Below are 17,993 nucleotides of genomic sequence, written 5' to 3' on the forward strand. Positions count from 1 at the left end.
CGGTGCCGTTTCCCCCCTCGCTCCTTGGGCCCTGGCTCCAGCTGTGTTCCACCAGCATCAGTTTCCCTTGTAGCAGCCAGGGGGCGCCTCTTAACTTCTAAGCCTGATCATGATTCTCAGAACCGTCCCACGGTTCCCTTGTGAAAAGTAAAAAGTCAAGTGCTTACTGCAGTCCACAAGCCTGATCTGCGCTACTCCTCCCTCCACTTAACCTGTCCTCACCTCCTCCCGTCTCCCCCTCTAGTCCTCACGCTTCCTGTGCACAACAGGTGCTCCCACCTCGGCCATCTCATCTGTAATGCCCTTCACCTGGCATGCTTTCCCTCCAGATATTCACAAGGCTCCTTCCCTCACTTTCAGGTCACAAACGTCACCTCCTCGGAGTGGCCCTCCCTGACCTCTCTATTTCAACGGCCTTCCTTTCCCAAGAAACTATCACCTGCTTAATTACCTCTGTAGCGTTCACCACTCTGAAAAGATTTAATTACTGTCTTCTCCCCACCTAAAGGGTGGGGGTCCTGCAGCGGGAACCCCTGGCTGGCTCGCTTTCCAGTTGCACGCCTAGTACACAGAGGGTGCCCAGTAAATGTTTGAATACAGGCATCTGTAGCAGCCGCCTCCGACCTCGACTCCCGCCTCCCAGGCTCGTCCACGTGGCGGCTGCAGCTTGCAGCGTGAAGTTTTGTCCTCACCGTGGCATTTGCTGTACCAGGTTTGGTTCAATCTGAGCCAGAATGTGATTCCTTCTCACCCACCCCATTTTCCCGTTTTATTTTCTTGACGGTGCTTAACGCTATCTAAAATTATGTAGTTGCCTGAATGTGCGCTCCCCAGCGCCGGGACAGGTTCCAACACACAGTGGGCGAGTGAATGAAATAAAGCGCTCTGCACATAGTAAGGGCTAATAAATGCTTATCGCGTGACTGAATGGTGAAACTCCGGACTGGACTGCCCCAGCCCTGCCTCCCTTCCTCTCAGAGGTGCTGAGGTCCCGGGGCAGCCCGCGCTTCCATGCCCCTGACCTTTCTCCCGCGGGTCAGTTAAACCGGCTCCCTTTCCCGCCCGCCTGGCGAGTTTGAAAACCGAAAACCCCGCCATTGCCGGCGGTCCACCGGTCGCCGCGGCTCGGCCAATCAGGGGCGGCACCGCCCCTGCCGGAGCGTAAAACTCCCCCAGCGACGCGTGGCCATTGGCTGCGCTGGCCGCGTGGGCGGGACGCCGCCGGGTCGCGCGCCGGGCAATGCGCCTGGGCTACAGTGTAGCGAGTTCGTAAGAAAACAAATCCGCGGCGTTCGGGGCGGGGCCTCAAGCGCGCTGGCACCGCCCCCTGACGGCCAGCTTGGCAGCGGCGCCGACGCCGCCTCAGAACAGGCGTCTAGGAGGAGGGAGGGTGAGTTGGGGGGTGACCCGGCCCCCAAGGGGCGGGCGCCGGGCCCGGCCAGGCCGGGCGGGCGGCGGAGGGTTGGGCCGGGCTCCCAGCCCCTGGCGACCCACTGGCCGACAGGGGGAGGAGCCCGCTGGGAGGGCGGGGGTCGCGCCGGAGAGCCAACCGCTGAGCCGGGCTGGGAGCCTCGCACAGGCCAGGTGCGCCGCGGAAGGGGTCTTCGGGCCTGCTTCGGTGGCTTTCCCCGCACTGACGGCGCCGGGGTGGGGCGGGGGGCTTTGCAGGCTGCCAGTGTCGACATGCTGCTGGAGGAGGTCCGCGCCGGCGACCGGCTGAGCGGGGCCGCGGCCCGAGGCGACGTGCAGGAGGTGCGCCGCCTTCTGCACCGCGAGCTGGTGCACCCCGACGCCCTGAACCGCTTCGGCAAGACGGCGCTGCAGGTGAGGCCCGGCCGGCGCGGCGCGAGTGCGGGGCTGGGACCCCAGACCCTTTCCCTTACGTTTCCTGGTCGCGGTGGTGGCTGACTGCGGATCCCATCCTTTTTCTCTGGGCCGATGTTGCTTCCTGATGTCCCTTTTCGTGGGTGGGTGGTGGATGGGGTTAGATTGGGGGAGGGGAGGACTTTCCATCTTCTCTGGAGAATTTCTTATTCTCTGGGTGCAGAGGATTCAGCTTCCCTGGGGAGGTTCTTATTCCGTGGTGTGAGTTCAGTTTCTTTGGATCCTGGTTTCATAGGAATGGCTCTTGTTTCCTGGAGCTTCTGTGGGGGGATCCAATCACTGGAGGAAAGGATTCATGTGTCCAGGGAATCCCCATTTCTGGAGGGTTCTCTGAGAGGTATCCAGTTACTTGGGGGAGATCTCCATTCCTGGGTCTATTTGCTCCCCCAGATTCCTGGTTTATTAAGGGAAGTCCTAATGGGGGCACAGTTACACATTGCATGGGCGTCCTTATTCCCTTGGGGGGCATTTCACAGGAGAACCCCGTTTCTTAAGGGAGTCAAGTACCCTGGAGAGCATCCCCACTATATAGGAGGAGCTATTAATTGGAGAAGGGGTTTCAAATTCCCTGGGCATCTGTTTTCCCTTCAGTCGGCTGTCAAGTTCTTTGGGGACAGTTTTCATTCTATGAGCCCTATTTCCTGGGGGGGTTCCATATTTCCTAATGATTTCCCCTATGGGATGGGGTGTGTCTCTGCTTCCCTGGCGAGGGTCTTAGGTTCCTTGAAAGTTTCCATGCAGGCTATTCCCTAGACGATTGTCTTATCCTTAGGGGGTGACCAACTTTTTGGGGGTCCCTATTCCCAGGAGATGTCTTTCTCTGGGGTATCAAACAGCTGTCTGAGAGCTTGTGTTCCCTGGGGTTTCCCCATTCTTTAGAAGACCTCTCATCTTCCCTATTCTTGAATGACTCCTCTCTTCAGTGACCCCCTTTTCCTGGAACCTCTCCTTCAGGACCCCTTACCTTCGGCCCCCACACAGGTCATGATGTTTGGCAGCCCCACCATTGCCTTGGAGCTCCTCAAGCAAGGTGCCAGCCCCAATGTCCAGGACACCACCGGCACTACTCCAACCCATGATGCAGCGCGCACTGGATTCCTGGACACCCTGAAGGTTTTGGTAGAGCACGGTGCTGATGTCAACGTGCCTGATGGCACTGGGGCGCTCCCCATCCATCTGGCAGTGCGAGAGGGCCACACGGCTGTGGTCAGCTTCCTGGCTACCGAGTCTGATCTCCATCACAGGGACGCCAGGGGACTCACACCCCTGGAGCTGGCCCAGGGGATAGGGGCTCAGGATCTCATGGACATACTGCAGGGGCACACGGTGGTACTGCTGTGACCTGGGGCCGCCCACTCCAGCAACAGGACCCAGCGGGGTTCTGTGTCAAAAGAGGAGAGAAGAAACACTTTCTCCCCTCACTTCTGCCCACTGTCGTAAGGGGAGGGGCACCAGTTTGTGGCTTGTTGGTGTTCATTTGCCGGGTGTGTGTGTTTGAGGGACATTTCTCATTTGTTTTTCTCACCCCTTTTGATGTGTTGGGCAGAGAAGGGCTCCTGCAGACAACAGCCATCAAAACGGTTCAGTTTTCTCTGCGCCTCAGATTGCTGGGGCTGCAGACGCCCAAGGGCAGAGTGTTTAAAGCCCCAGCCCCAGAGTGAGGTCATCGCTTCCAGCGCTCCTGGAACCTGGTGACCTTGGCTGGCTGTACCCACAGAGAGACCTCAAGTGTGCACACTGCTTTCAGGCACGGGGAGGGGGAGGGGGGAGTGTTTCAAATCAATAAAAGGGTAGTATGAGTTCATTCATATTTTGTTGGAAGCTTGGTTTCCAGTCTCTTGTACAGCGTTTAAAAAAAGAGATTCTATTTATTAAGCTTTGTGGGAAAAAAATTGTTGTGTGATAACTTAATGTTTTTACCCATTAAATTAAGACTTGTGAATGATCACAGAGCTGGTGGCTTCTGATTTTTGAGTCTGCGATGGAGAGCCGCGCGTCCAGTATGTTTGTGGGGAGTGGGGAGGTCGCGGGGTTGGGGGGATCGCAGATCGTGGATGCTTTGGGGGAGGGGAGAGAGTGGTAATTCCCAGGGTGCCAGAGGTGAGTGAGCTGGGTGGGGCAGCGGTTTACGCTGTCGGAACGGAAGGGAGGCAGGAAACCGCGAGTGGAGAAAGGGCCCCCAGATGTCAGCTGGGTGCCGGGAGCCCCGGGCGGGGGCGGGGAGGGAGGGAGTGGGCGGTGGCTGCAGTCTGACCCGCAGAGGCGTGACTTGCGGGCGGGGATTGTGGTCGCACGGCGTAAGGGATCCCGGAAAGCCTGGGGACGGGATGAGGCGCGGCCTGCGAGGCTCCGCCTCCTCTGAGGCTCGCGGGGGCCGGGGCCGAGAGTAGCTCCGCCTCTTTTGGGACACTCGCCACACGCGTGCGCAGTGGGCCGCAGAGCCGCCATGCCGGAACCGCGCGGGTCGTCGCCCCTTCGTGTAAACGCGGCGTTTGCTGCGCGGTACGGCCGCTACCGGGAGCGCGAGGAGCTGCAGCGGCGTGAGTGCGGGGCGCATGAGCGCGGAGCGGCGGCGCGTGCTGGGTCGTCGGGAAGTGGGGGTTCATCTGGTCCACCACGCTGATCTAGGGGGCTCCCATCTGTGCTCCGCAGTTAAAGATCTCTACGGGGACCGGGACAGCGGCGGCGACTCCAGCACTGAGTCCGACTCTAGCGACGAGCGCGTGGTGAGCTTTCTCACCCCGGTGCCGTACATTCGGGAAGCATCTAAGCCCCACACCGCTTCCCAACCCCGATATACAGACGGCGGCTAGCCCCAAACCCTATTTCACCCTGCGGGAGTTTTCATCCTCCTCTTCCTAATCCTATGAAGGACACATAGCGCCCTCTCCATCCCCAGGGGGTGACCAAGTGCCCCCCTACTTCCCGTCTCCCACCACCATCCATCTCCCCATCCTGATGTTGAGGTGCGACCGCGGTGTCCACTCTTTCATCCTCAAGAGCTTAACTACTTATCAGGGCGCGACTCAGTCCCTGAAGTGGAACATCCCTCTGCCACATGGGGCACTCACCTTCTCACATCAGCCCTGTTCTTCTTGGGGGCTTCACTGTGCAGCCCAGCCCCTGCCTGCTGTCCCACATATGTCGTCTCTGCTCACCAGCCCCCATGTCAATCCTTTGTCCCCAGGAAGTCCCCTTGCCCATTACCTTCCTCTGTCTCAGCTCCAGTACCTCTGTGTGGCCCGCCCCAGTCCACCCCATGAGGGCCCCTCTTCCTCCGCCACCTGTTTCACATCATCCCATCGCCCCTCTTACCCACCCTCCAGCCCCCAACCTGCCTCTGTCCACCTGGATCCCTTCTCTTTCTTCCTAATGTATGCCCCTCCCTCCACCCTAATTTCCGCACCCTCGCAGCCCACCTGCCCTTGTTACTTAGTGCCCCCCAGCCTCCACCAGGGCTCGCACCATCTCCCTTCTGAAGTCAATCCCTCATCCTTTTCATGTCTTAGGAATTTGACCCCCAGCAAGAGCGTGACTTTTACAGGACTCTCTCCTTGTTGAAGAAGAAGGACCCCCGTATTTATGAGAAGGATGCCACCTTCTATCAGAAAACAGGTCTGGGGCTGCTCTTCCCTAAGGCCTGGGTTTCCTCATTGCCTTGCTGGTTTTTGTGACTACTTAATGAACCCTTATACCATATATGTTCTGTGTTCTATGCGGAAAGTGCTTAGCAGAGCGTTTTAGGTTATTACTTGTTAATAATGACTGTGTGCTTGGCACTGGGCAAAGCGTGAGTTACCGAGTGAGCACAGCCAGCTACCACCATGTAGCACAAGTGTGCTGTGTGAAATCGTGGTCTGACCCTGGCCCCGCCCTGTGGGATTCTCTGCCTGGGGAAGGAAGGGGGTTGTGGGTGATGGCAGGTGTCTTCTGGTAACCTGACAGTATCGTCCTCGGAGAGCGAGGAAGCTGAGGAAGTGCCCGCGGCCAAAGAGAAACCAAAGAAAATGCAGCCTATGTACCTGAAGGACTATGAAAGGAAGGTTATCTTGGAGAAAGAGGGGTGAGGAGAGATCCTGCCTCCCCACCCCACCCCTCCCCCAAGCCTTCCCAGGGCAGGTGGACGCATGGGGGTCTTAGAAGAGGTGGGAAGAAGCTGGTGGTGACTCCCGGTGGTGACTCACCCGGGATTGAGGGAGCCCGTGATCCACCAGCACCGCCCCGCCCCCTGACTGCTGCTCGTAACAGCTCCCCGCCCTGTGGGGACAGATGAGCCGTGGGGAGTCCTGTTCTGAAGCCCCCATTCATCCTTGCACAGCAAATACGTCGATGAGGAAAATTCAGACGCAGAGACCTCTGATCAGAGATTCCAGGTAGGTGGGGTGGAGGCCCCGGTTGGGGGCTGAGGGGCCTGGGGCTGGGCCCGAGGCCCACGTCACTCTCTCTGCAGCAGATCTCGTCGCAAAGTTATGTAGAAGAACAGAAACAGCTCAAGGAAAGGTAAGCCTGGGCCGGCTGAATGGCCAGATGGGTCGGTTTTGAGGCTCTGGGATTGGACAGGCCTGGGTTCAAGTCCACCTCTGTTACTTCACGGCTGTGTGCCCTTGGGCACGTCACTTAGTGTTTCTGTGCCTTAGTTTCCGCATCTGTTAAACGGGGTTGATGATGCCCTCTATGTCACAGCACTGCTCTGAGCTTGTTGAGGCGAGCTCAGGACTTAAAACAGGGTTCATCTTGGGGCGCCTGGGTGGTACAGTCGTTAAGCGTCTGCCTTCGGCTCAGGGCGTGATCCCGGCGTTCCGGGATCGAGCCCCACATCAGGCTCCTCCGTTATGAGCCTGCTTCTTCCTCTCCCACTCCCCCTGCTTGTGTTCCCTCTCTTGCTGGCTGTCTCTATCTCTGTCAAATAAATAAATAAAATCTTTAAAAAAAATAAAAATAAAAAAATAAAACAGGGTTCATCTTGGAACTGGGGGCAGAGACCAGGTTGCGTCTCCTGAGCCGTATTCTCTCCCACGGACAGCTTCCGGGCATTCGTGGAGGACAGTGACGATGAGGACAGTGCCGGGGAAGGTGGCTCTGGGTTGCTACAGAAACGTGCAAAAACCAGGGAGGAGAAGGTGGGTGCTAGGGCTGGTTGGCTGGGGGTTGATGGCAGGAAGGGGTCCCCAGACCCTCAGTGCTGGCCCGCCCTCAGGCCCAGGAGGACGCGGACTATGTGGAGTGGCTGAAGGGGCAGAAGGAGATTCACAACCCTGACATGCTGAAAGAACTGGTGAGTTCTTACGTCTGGTTCATCTCCAGGCTTTTTGTGGAAACCAGTCCTTGAGGGAGTAGCCATGAGCCCATAATCTGAAGATGGGGTGTGCCCCTCTGTGGGCGCCGTTTTCTACTTTTGTAAGACGGAGGTTATCCCCCTACTTTACAGTCTGGCTGCGAAGTTTCAGTTACTTAAGTCCACATGGAGCCCAAGCCCACCCTCCTTCCCTGCCCACAAGTCCCTGACCGGGGTCCTGTACCCCCTTCACCCCCAGACTCACCTCAAGGAATATTGGAATGACCCAGAGCTGGATGAAGGAGAGCGGTTCCTGCGGGATTATATCCTCAACAAACGCTATGAGGAGGAGGAAGGCGAGGAAGAGGAAGAGGAGGAAGAGGAGGAGGAAGGGTGAGCAACCGTGTGCCCCAGGGGCCTGGAGTGAGTGCTAGCCAGAGGGCAAAGGGCACCAGGCGTTTACTTTTTCACACAGATGATAGCAGAGTTACTGTTCTGTGAGGAAGACCTGCGGCATGTGGGCTCTGGAGCTAGGTGGCCCTGTCACTGGACTTTGTGCCTCAATTTCCCTATCTGTAAAATGGGGGTGCCCCAAAGTAGGGCTCTTGTGAGGATTCAGTGCGTTAACACAGCTGGTACACAGGAGGGCAGGGCCTTGGCTGACCCCCAGCCCTGTCCCGTTTTGTCCCTCAGGGGCCCCAGCCTCCCGGTCCAGCTAGCTGTGGACGATTCCTCAGATGAGGGGGAGCTGTTTCTGAAGAAGCAGGAGGACTTTGAGCACAAGTACAACTTCCGCTTCGAGGAGCCAGACTCAGCCTTGGTGTGGGACTGGGGCGGGGGCTGGGGGGGGACCCAGGCCTTGGGGCCCAGGCCGGGAGAGCCCAGAATCATCTCTGTGGCCCTTGTGGGCTCCCCTGCTGCCCATAGGTCAAGACCTACCCTCGAAGCATCGTGTCCTCTGTGCGCCGCAAGGATGAGCGCAGGAAGGAGAGGAGAGAGGAGACTCGGGAGCGAAAGAAGAGGGTGAGTGTGGGGGTGCCAGGCTGGGGAGGGCTGCCCACCCTGCAGGGAGAGCCCATGCCCTCCCTCTCCCCCTGGCCTGCCACCCGCAGGAGAAGGCGAAGAAGCGGGAAGAGCTCAAGCAGCTGAAGAACCTGAAAAGGAAGGAGATTCTGGCCAAGCTGGAGAGGCTGCGGCAGGTCACAGGCAATGAGACGCTGGGCTTTGAGGAGCGGGACCTCGAGGACGACTTCGACCCCAGCCGGCATGACCAGCTCATGCAGGTGCGGCCCCTGCACCCCACCCCAGCCAGCCGGTGCTGCTTGGGACAAGGCTCTGGAATCCGCGGCTGTTTCCTAGCTGTGTGGCCTCAGAGAAGTGACTTGACGTCTCTGGGCGTGTGTCCCTGTCTGTAAAGTGGGTTCAGCCATACTGTCTACCTCAGGGCTGTTGTAAGGATAGCCTGAGAGAAATACGCATAAGATTGGTAAGGCTCAAGGAACAGGGGGTAGCTGTGCTTCCTTGAAACTTGTTGCCATTAATGTTTATTGTTGGGTTTGAGGGGGCATAGCATCGGGCCATGGAAACAGGCAGTAGGGCTGTATGGGGAAAGCGGGGACCCCGGGAACCCCAAAGAGACCCCTGACCAAGTCTGCGAGATCAGGGGAGGAGACAGGTTGTGTAGGCTTCAGTTTCTCAGTAAAATGGAGGTAGTTTCTGTGTCTTGGGGTGCTTGCGAGAATGCAGTGAGACACAGCCCAGCAGTGGGCACATAGTAGGTGCTTCATAAATGACATAGTTTGCAATATCTGCCTTTGCCAGACGCGCCCTGGGTGCTGGGGTTCCATCAAGGGCCCAACCGTTTCAGCCGTCTTGGAGCTCATGGAATGGCAAGAACCAGCCTGGTGGGCACAGAGCAGTCCGTGCCCTCCTAGAGCTCCCGGTCTAATGGCAGGCCCTTAACTGTCCAGTTACGGCCCCCAGCGGTCCGAGTGGTGATGGTGACGTGCAGGGGGAGGTGGGGTCTTAGAGGAGTCCTCGATCGACTTTGTCGGGCGTGGTGGTGAGCGGGTCAGGGCGGGCAGCTGAGGCCTGAGCAGGAGTTGGGCAGAGAGGGGGGGAGGGAGTGTACCAGGTGGGGGGTCCCGCGGGGGCAGAGGCCTGTGGGGTGGGAAAGAACTACAGCTCTGTGGAACAGGATGGTAACCAGTGCAGCAGGTGGGTACTGGGGCGTGTACCCCAGTCAGCAGCTAGGTCTGGAGGGTGCTGGGAGCCATGTAAGGTGTAGGAGTAACACCGTCTGGGGGGAGTGGGCCTTGCTGACCCTCCTGGCCCTGACCCTGCAGAGATGTTTTGGGGACGAGTACTATGGTACCATGGAGGAGGAGAAGCCGCAGTTTGAAGAAGAAGAAGGGCTTGAAGGTGAGGTCACCGGGCCACCAGCCTGGGGGAGCTGCTGGGTCTGAAGGCTGGAGTTCTGCCCTGACCCCCTACCTCTGTGTCCTCTGGAAACAGATGACTGGAACTGGGACACATGGGCTGGGCCGGAGCAGGGGGGAGCTTGGAACCTGCAGGAGCTGCACTGTGAGGACCCCGACTTCAATGTAGGTGCCATAGGCAGAGGGGGGACCCCGGGGGGTAAGTGGGGCCCCCCTCCCGGGGGCTGGTCTGACCTTTGCGTCTCGGCAGATGGATGCTGACTACGACCCCAGCCAGCCGCGGAAAAAGCTGCGTGAGGCCCCCCTAACGGGCAAGAAGAAGCGCAAGTCACCCTTCGCTGCGGCCGTGGGGCAGGAAAAGCCCGTGTTCGACCCTGGTGAGGCCCGGGCTGGTGGCGGGGGGCGGGCAGGGGCTCCGATGGGCCTGGCACACCCTGGCAGCCTGGCTCCCACCCTGCGCAGGAGACAAGACGTTCGAGGAGTACCTGGACGAGTATTACCGGCTGGACTACGAGGACATCGTTGATGACCTGCCCTGTCGCTTTAAGTACCGCACCGTGGTTCCCTGCGACTTCGGGCTGAGCACTGAGGAGGTGGGGCCCCAGAATGGTGCCCAGCCCGGGGGTGGGGGGTGCCCCGTGGGCAAGAGGGAGTGTGCAGCCAGCAGATGCTGCAACCCCCATTTGTTCATCTGGAAAACAACCGTACTGCTAACGTTCCCTGCCTCAGACGGCCTCAGAGGCCGGGGCTTCACACAGCGCTTTGCCCGTAGAACACGCCTTATGTACTACTTTTTAATCTATTACCGAATATCCGCAGTTGGGTGGCCGTTAAGACTGGGTGGGCTCTGGAAACAGATGGCCCGGATTCAAATCCTACTGTGGCCACTCCTCAACTGTGATCTAGCATGCTGTGCCTCCGTTTCCCCATCTATAAAATGGGCCTAGTAACAGCCCCCACGTTGTGCCTGGGGAGCTGAGGTGAGCGGGTGTGCTCCTGCAGCGGTGCTCACCCCTTAGCCATGGTGGCTGTGGGAGCCTCACGTTCGTGGCCAGCAAAGCCGACGTTAATGGAGCTTATACCTTCTGCGTTCAGTCTTCCCAGCAACCTTTCAGTAGTTTCTAAGGGGCTTGCCCACCTGCTAGATGAGGAAACTGAGGCCTGCAGTTTGGATCCTTGGCCTCATCTGTAATTGGCAGACCTGGCCATGGGCGCACAGCCCCTTGCCTGTCCTGAGGCTGCTGGGACCATCCGAGTGAGGCTCTAGGACCCCTGCGCCCAAACTGGAATCTGAAATCAGCCACTTCCCGATCATGTGACCTAGGGCAAGGATTGCCTTGCCAAGCCTCAGTTTCCCCATCTGATGCCCACTGCCAAAAACATCCAGTGGCCCCACAGAAATCAGTCCTCTCCTGCTATGGTGACATCCCTGCCGAGTGGCAGTAGCATGACCCGCCTTTGACCAGTGAGGCGGCTAAAGCTGAGAGAGCCAGGCCCCCGCACCCCCAACCCCGAGCTCACACGGCTGGACCCCCCCCTTCCCGTGCAGATCCTGGCTGCCGATGACAAAGAGCTGAACCGGTGGTGCTCCCTGAAGAAAACCTGCATGTACAGGTGACTGGGCAGGGCCAGGTGTGCTGGGGGTGGGGGGTGGGGGGGAGCGGGCCGGCAGCAGCGTGGACACCTCCCAAAGCGCCCGGCACTAGGCGTGTCTGCCGGGCCCCCGCAGGTCAGAGCAGGAGGAGCTGCAGGACAAGAGGGCGTACAGCCAGAAGGCCCAGAACTCCTGGAAAAAGAGGCAGATCTTCAAGTCACTTTGCCCAGACGAGTGAGTGTCACTGGCTGGAGGAGGGTGGGCTTGAGGCACGTTCCGCCAGCCATTTGTTGCATGGCCCCGGGGAATGGGGCTTCCTTTCTCAATCCCTGGGTTCAAATTCTGGCTGGGCCACAGCTGTGTGGCCTGGGGCAAGGCCCTTGCCCTTTCTGGGCCTGTTTTCTCATTTTTTAAATGGGGGTAGGGGGTTAAGATGGCTGGTTCTTGTTGGGTTTTTGAGGATTAAGTGAATTAACTCATGTAAAGTGCCTAAAACATAGGAAATACCATACAGGTATTAGTATTATTATTATGCCCATTACTTCCTGATCTACAAAGCAGGGGTGATAGAACCACAGAGCTGATTGAAAGCTGCAGTAAGTCAATTTCCATGAACAGCTTATATAGGCCCAGGCTCGAAATGCCAGTGATTAGCAATACAGTCAAATCCCAGGTTCAGTAGAAAAGGCCCAGTTTTGGTGTCAGACTTGGGTCTGAATCCCAGGCAGGCCCCTGATTTGTTGCCTTGCCTCTCTGAGCCTCTCCTTTCCTCCTCCATAAACTGGGGGATGTGCGCTCAGGAACAGGCCTAATCGTGACCAGCTTGGGCTGAGCCCCCCCTTTTCTCCTCAGGACAGAGACACTTAAGGAAGCCACAGGGAAGCCACAGAGAGACAAAGATGGCCCGCAGGGGCAGCTGCTGGCACCCGATGGGGCCGGCGGGAAGCAGCCCCCGCCTGGGAGCCGCCCCCCAGCACAGGAAGAAGCAGGCCCCATGTCACACACCCAGAAGCCGGTCCCCCAGAGGCGGAGGAGGGGCAAGAAGGCACGTCTCCTGGGCCCCACCGTGACATTCGGTGGGCGTGAGTTTAGCCGCCAGAGACTGCAGGCCTTTGGCCTCAACCCCAAACGGCTGCACTTCCGCCAGCTGGGCCGGCAGCGGAGGAAGCCCCAGGGTCCCAAGAGCGGCCCCTAAGCTCCAGGGAGCAGGCAGGGGCCCCTGGGCTTCCTCCCGTCCAGTTGAGCTCCTGGATACATCTCCCTCATGGACTGTGTGGACCCTGTATCTGCCCGTGGGCAAAGAAGTCTTCCGTCTCACAGATGTGGAAGCTGAGGCCTACCTAACCGGCTTCCCCCACCGTCTCACCTGGAGACACTCCTTGGACCCCATCCCTCAAATGCTGGGCCAGCCATCGCCACAGTCAAGTTAAACGGCTTTATTAGCCCCCAGTGGCCACAGTTCTCCCCACCACCCCTAGACCTCGGCAGGATAGGGGCTTTGGGACCAGTGAGGGGCACGGGTGGTCCAGTGCAAACTACAGTACTTGAGTCAGGCCCTGAGTGGGTGTCCGGGAGCCCTCCCTCCCTGCCCTGTGCGGAGGGCCCAGCTGGCTGGAGGCAGGCGTACTGGCTCTGCCCCTGACTGGATGGCCCCCAGTTCGAGGTTTCCTGGACTGGTCTCAGCTGCACTTGTCAAAGGGGTGAGAAGGGGAAGACCCATCACCTCCAGATTTCAAGCTCCCACACCCAGCATGACATAAATAAAAAAATAAATAGTGCGCATCTTCTCCCCCAACCCCACCCGTTATAAAAACACAAAGTCCTCAGAGCTTGGGCGTTTGGCTTTGAGGAGCCGGCCCGTGCGAGGGAGCCGCAGTGTTGGCTGGGAGAGCTGGGAGCAGAGGTCGTCCAGGCTGTGGTCCTGAGCATGGCCCTCAGCCAGGGTGAACATGGGGTATCGCTCAGTGGCCGAGGAGGAGCTGAGGACCTGGCGGGAGGAGGGAGAGAGTGGCTGAGCTCCAAACCATATTTATTGTCCTACAGGTATAATTATCCTAATAGGTATATTTATCAGGTACTTCCTGAGTTCAACTTTCATCCCTCCAGGGCAATGACCCAGGCCAGCCAATCAGCACCTCCCATTCCCGGGCCCAGTGATGGACACGTGACCCAGTGTGACCAATGGACAGCAACCCTAGGATTTTTGCTTTATTTGCTGGGAAAGTAGGGCTCCCTTTCCACTGAACAGGGAGGTGGGTACCCCTTCCCACTATAAGGGTGAAGCCTGATGGGACAGTAGAGCCATGAGATGGAGAGAGGTTCCACCATTGAGCTCACGGATGCAGCTGTCCTTCAAGCAATGATGTCCCTAACTTTTCCTCTTCTGCCCTTTTGGTCCAGTCAGTCATACCTGGGCTTTTATAGCTTGTGGGCAGGATAATCTTGATTCCCCAGGGTCTGCTGGACTCGAGGTTTCTCTGTTCCCCTTCTACCCCCTCACTGCCCCTTGCCCTCCACCCTCCACCACTCCTGGCTCACCCTGGTCAGCTCTGAGCAGAGTGTCTCAAACTCCTTCTGGTTTCCAGCGTAGAACCCCACCGTACAGCTTGGGTCCATCTTAGCGAAGGCCATCTTTCGGGGTGAGGTGCAATGGAAGGACTGGGGAGTACGAATGAGGGAAGCTCAGGGCCCTGGCCGCCTCCACCTTCCAGCCCCACCCCAGGGGTCCCATCCGGCTCACCTCCAGGGGGAAGTCAGCCTGACTGACATCCACAGTGGGCTGGCAGTAGTGGGGGTCCAGGTATAGCAGGAAGTCATCTGCAGGGGTGGAGGCATGAGGGGGGCTAAGGAATGGCGGGGTGGGGGGAGCGGGATGGAGCGGGATGGGGTGGGCCTACCCTGGTAGCCGATGAAGTACAGTGAATGCCGCGGCTTGCCCCCCATGATGCCCAGGCACAGCTCTGAACGCAGGAGCTCCTGCAGGGAGAAAAGTGGGTGGGGAGCGTATTCCAGGTGCTGTCAGTCCCTTGAGAAGCACTCAGCAAACCCCCAATGTGTGTAAACCCAGCCCTTCTCATGGAGCTGACATTCCAATGTAGGAGATGAACAGGGAACAAGACGAGTAAGTTCTGCCACGGGTTAGTAGGCAGTAACACTGGGAGAAGAATAAAGAAGGGAAAAGGGCTTTGCAATTTTAAGTGGGGGAGTCAGGCCTCACTGAGAGGTGACATTTCAGCGAAGACCCGGAAGAGGTCGGAGAGGGAGTCAGAAGTGCATCTTTGGGGAAAGAGCACTCCAAGCAGCTGCAACGCAAGTACAAAGGCCCTGAGGCCGGTGTGTTCTGAGAACAGTGAGGAGGTTCATGTGGCCGGGGCAGAGAGAAGTGGGAGGGAGGGGGGGGGACAGATGAGGTCAAGGCACGGGCAGGGACATGGTACAAAGCCTTGCGGGCTGTAGGGAGAACTTTGGCCTTTATTCTGAGTGAAAACACCCCAGGGTTTTTTCCAGCCTTGCCATTCCTTTTGCCTGGAGCACTCTGGCCCATCCGCCCTGGCTGGAGAGGGGCTTTCCTAGGCTGCAGCCGCCCCCTCCCCCTGCCCTTCAAAGTGTTAGTTTTCCTTCCTCTAGAATTGAAGGTGTAATGCCGCAGCTGTCAGTTTGGTGTCAGTTTGGTTTCGGATCCACTGTCTGTCCTTCCCCCAGCAGAATGTCCACTCCCAGAGGGCACGAACATTTACGTCGGTGCCTTTGAAACCCAGCAGCTGGGACGGTGCTTGGCACATACGAGGTACTCCCTCACTACTGAATGACAGACGGACAGATGAAGGAAGCAGAAACACCTGACCCAAGCCAAGCCGCCTGCGCGGTCCCCGGGGAGGCTTGGTGGCGCCTGGCCGAACCTACCTTCACACAGGGCACGTACACAGGGTTGAGAGTCTCGCCGCCCAGCCGCACTGGCACCAAGATGACCACGGACTTCCACTCAGCCGTGGGGTCCGGCCTGGCCACCAGCTGTGCCACATCTGCCTTGTACACTGCAAGGACAACACAGCAGGTCACATTCTTACCCACCCTCCCAGCCTCGGACTGTGGCCCTCCACGTGCCTTTGCAACCTCGTAGGGCCCCACTCCTGTCATCAGTGGAAAAGGTGGTCTTTCTGGTGCCCCACTCACCCCAAACTCTCCCCCCAATGATTCCAGGGCCTCCAGGCAGGTGTAGACATCCCCACTTTACAGAGATGGTGACTGAGGCCTTGAGATTTAGATGAAGAACATAAAACCAGGAGGAGGCAGAGAGCCTTCCCCGTAGCCCAGAGCACCTCCCCAGTTCCAGGCCTGATTAGTCTTTACTTACTCAGCGCATGAGTTTGCCAATATGGAAACGGGAGCGCCGAGCAGTTTGCCCCTTAGCTGAATGTCCCTGTGTGTCCCTCCTCCTCAAATCCAATCTGCGGGTCTCCATTCCCCCACCTCCTCCCTTACTGCTAGGTAAGCCCCTTCCTGGCTCCCAGAAAAGTGTATTCAACCCTCTGGAAACACAGCTGCTATGGTCTGAATTCATGTGTCCCCCCAACATTCAGATGCTGAAATTCTAATCCCCCAAGTGACGGTATTAAAAGATGGGGCCTTTGGGAGGGGACTAGGTCATGAAGGTGGAACCCTCATGAGTGGGATTAGTACCTATATAAAAATTAGTACCAGACAGCTCGCCTGCCCCTTCCACCATGTGAGAACACGACAAACTGAACCAGGAAGTGGGTCCCCGCCAGGCACCGAATCTGCTGGTGCCTTGACCTTGGACTTCCCAGCCCCCAGAACTATGAGAAACAAGTTCCTGTTATTTATAGGCCATCCCGTCTGTGGAGTTTTTGGTACAGCAGCCCCAATGGACTAAGACAGTGGCCACCTGCGAAAATCACATATTGTCTCAAACAACTACAATTTTATATAAAAATGTGTAGGTTTTGTAGATTCTCTGACACCAAACCATTGAGACTCTTATGAACGAGGACCCTTTAAACTGATTTGGAGGAGGGGCACCTGGGTGGCTCAGTTGGTTAAGTGTCTGCCTTCGGCTCACGTAGGTCATGATCCCAGGGTTCTGGGATCGAGTCCTGCATCGGGCTCCCTGCTCAGTGGGGAGCCTGCTTCTCCCTCTCCCTCTGCCTGCTGCTCCGCCTGCTTGTGTGAGCTCTCTCTCTCTCTCTCTCTGTGTCAAATAAATAAATAAAATATTTAAAAAAAGAAAGAAACTGAATTGGAGGATAGTGGGGCACAATAATAATAATAGCTAATATTTAGTGAACACTCACTGTGACAAGCACTACTCTAAGGGTTTAACTTGTATTACTGACTCAATCCTTACGACAATCCTGTGAGGCAGAGAGCAGACTTTTGTACATGTCAGAATCGTTTACAGAGTAAGAGTAAATTGGACCTAAGAGAGGGAAGTCCTTACGTCCTCTATTCTCTCACTTGCAGAGAAGCCCCTAAAGTTTCCTCTACTGGCTCCAGAGGCCACTGTGTGGGCCTCGAATCCTTTCCAAGGCTTCCTCTGCCCCAGAACTCGTTTCAGCCTCCGAGGAAGGCAGGTCCTCAGAGGCAGCTGAGGGAGCGACTGGCTCAGGGCGAGAACTCTGGGACCTTGGTTTCCAGCCTCTTACCTGTGCAGTCCTGAGACACATACACCACCAGGCGGGTGACCTCTGAGCAGCTCTCCACAGCTTTCCTGGGGGATGACAGGGAAGGCCTGAGCGCCTGGGGGAACCCAGTGGCTCCCGTGTCCCCTGCAGCGGCCCTCACCTGAGTATGTGTGCCACCAGAGATGGCCCATACCAGTCCCCCGCCTTCTTGCCTGAGCTCTGCCCAAGCTCCACCAGCCGGTGTAGGCCAAAGGGGGCCTGGGGGTGGTCGGCGAACCAGGACACTATCTGCCGGTGCCGACGTTCCTGCTCCAGCTCAGGGGTGCCCTGGGCCCAGCGCGGGGGCATCCAGCGTGCAGGCCCATGGTATCGGTTGGGAGAGGCCAACCCTGATGGCTCAGAGGGGCCCGGGGCTGAGCCCTCGGCCCATGTCCAGTCTGGTGGGGATGGAGTACAGAGTCAAAGGGTGCCGGTGGGGCAAGGGGGCACAGTTCCCATGTGCTCATGCTTCCTGTACAATTCTAATGCTCCTGTGACCCCAGGTTTACCAACAATTTTCACATTCCTGCAACTTATTTTATCAACTCTCACCCCCCCAAAAACGCACTTTGCACACAATCTCACATACCTTTAAGCTTAGTTTACAAACAATTCTGACCCTGCGGCCCTGTGCTTGGCGGGACACTCCTAGGGCGCCCTGGCCTTGCCCTGGCCTTGCGCTGCTCACCTCTGGGCAGGAAATGCAGCAGCAGGCCCTGGGCCAGCATCATCTGCCCACTGCGCAGCATGCATCCCCAGCCACAGTCCGAGGTCAGACAGCCTCCAGCGAGGGGCGGGAAGTCCCGGCGGTATGTGAGCCACAGGCGGGACACAAAGTCCCGCTGGAAACGCTGGATGTCACCTACAAAATCAGGCTTGTCAGCTGCCACCAGGAACACCAGGCCTCCCTCAACCCTGGCCTGGGGCCATCAGCTCACCCTCGCCCTCGAAGCGGTAGCGGCGGCCACAGAGGTGGACGCTGGAGATCTTGCTAAAGCTGGTCCGGCTTTTGACTGCCCAACCTGGGGAGACGTGGGGCAGCACCCAGCCAGATGAAGCACTTGCTTGACAGATAGGTAACATAACAGTTATGACAGCAGCAGCGCTTCCACCCCCTCCCC

The 17,993-nt window shown here is 57.9% G+C and overlaps 3 protein-coding genes across 5 annotated transcripts in view; 2 read left to right on the forward strand and 1 right to left on the reverse strand.

The window, feature by feature from the left end:
* The first annotated feature begins 1,257 nt into the window (after nt 1-1,257).
* CDKN2D (cyclin dependent kinase inhibitor 2D) lies at nt 1,258-3,834 on the forward strand. Of its 2 annotated transcripts, XM_040629342.1 has the most exons (3): nt 1,258-1,390; nt 1,669-1,824; nt 2,839-3,834. In XM_040629342.1, the coding sequence occupies exons 2-3, from the start codon at nt 1,684-1,686 to the stop codon at nt 3,223-3,225; spliced, it is 528 nt and encodes a 175-aa protein (XP_040485276.1). In that variant the 5' UTR covers nt 1,258-1,390; nt 1,669-1,683; the 3' UTR covers nt 3,226-3,834. The 2 variants fall into 2 exon arrangements, with proteins under 2 accessions (XP_040485276.1, XP_040485277.1); XM_040629343.1 differs by lacking the exon at nt 1,258-1,390 and having other exon boundaries at nt 1,459-1,824; nt 2,866-3,834.
* Nucleotides 3,835-4,264: 430 nt separating this feature from the next.
* On the forward strand, nt 4,265-12,969 carry KRI1 (KRI1 homolog). Its single transcript, XM_040629345.1, has 19 exons — nt 4,265-4,424; nt 4,537-4,610; nt 5,394-5,499; nt 5,830-5,947; nt 6,203-6,257; nt 6,335-6,384; nt 6,908-7,004; nt 7,082-7,159; nt 7,419-7,552; nt 7,853-7,979; nt 8,087-8,182; nt 8,272-8,442; nt 9,505-9,580; nt 9,674-9,762; nt 9,848-9,974; nt 10,060-10,190; nt 11,147-11,211; nt 11,327-11,425; nt 12,044-12,969. Exons 1-19 carry the CDS (start codon nt 4,331-4,333, stop codon nt 12,384-12,386), a joined length of 2,130 nt encoding a protein of 709 aa, XP_040485279.1. The 5' UTR covers nt 4,265-4,330; the 3' UTR covers nt 12,387-12,969.
* The window catches only part of ATG4D (autophagy related 4D cysteine peptidase), a 5,995-nt gene continuing 614 nt past the window's right edge, over nt 12,613-17,993 (reverse strand). The window contains exons 2-10 of one of the 2 annotated variants that reach the window (XM_040629347.1): nt 17,811-17,894; nt 17,561-17,734; nt 16,994-17,270; nt 16,855-16,919; nt 15,095-15,225; nt 14,089-14,167; nt 13,932-14,008; nt 13,730-13,849; nt 12,613-13,178 (exon numbers count right to left, since the gene is read on the reverse strand). In XM_040629347.1, coding sequence (XP_040485281.1) covers nt 12,996-13,178; nt 13,730-13,849; nt 13,932-14,008; nt 14,089-14,167; nt 15,095-15,225; nt 16,855-16,919; nt 16,994-17,270; nt 17,561-17,734; nt 17,811-17,894 — 1,190 coding nt within the window. In that variant the 3' untranslated portion in view covers nt 12,613-12,995. Of the gene's footprint in view, nt 13,179-13,729; nt 13,850-13,931; nt 14,009-14,088; nt 14,168-15,094; nt 15,226-16,854; nt 16,920-16,993; nt 17,271-17,560; nt 17,735-17,810; nt 17,937-17,993 lie in introns of both variants that reach the window. The other variant, XM_040629346.1, reaches the window with a different exon arrangement.

Source organism: Ursus maritimus, unplaced genomic scaffold (genome assembly GCF_017311325.1).
Source record: "Ursus maritimus isolate PB19 unplaced genomic scaffold, ASM1731132v1 scaffold_14, whole genome shotgun sequence".
Lineage (NCBI taxonomy): Eukaryota > Metazoa > Chordata > Mammalia > Carnivora > Ursidae > Ursus > Ursus maritimus.

Coding starts and splice junctions, on each gene's coding strand:
- CDKN2D (XM_040629342.1), top strand. CDS start 1,684: ATGCTGCTGGAGGAGGTCCGCGCCGGCGACCGGCTGAGCGGGGCCGCG. Junction 1,825..2,838: donor TCGGCAAGACGGCGCTGCAG/GTGAGGCCCGGC, acceptor CCTCTCCTTCAG/GACCCCTTACCTTCGGCCCC.
- KRI1 (XM_040629345.1), top strand. CDS start 4,331: ATGCCGGAACCGCGCGGGTCGTCGCCCCTTCGTGTAAACGCGGCGTTT. Junction 8,443..9,504: donor GGCATGACCAGCTCATGCAG/GTGCGGCCCCTG, acceptor CTGACCCTGCAG/AGATGTTTTGGGGACGAGTA. Junction 9,763..9,847: donor GTGAGGACCCCGACTTCAAT/GTAGGTGCCATA, acceptor GCGTCTCGGCAG/ATGGATGCTGACTACGACCC.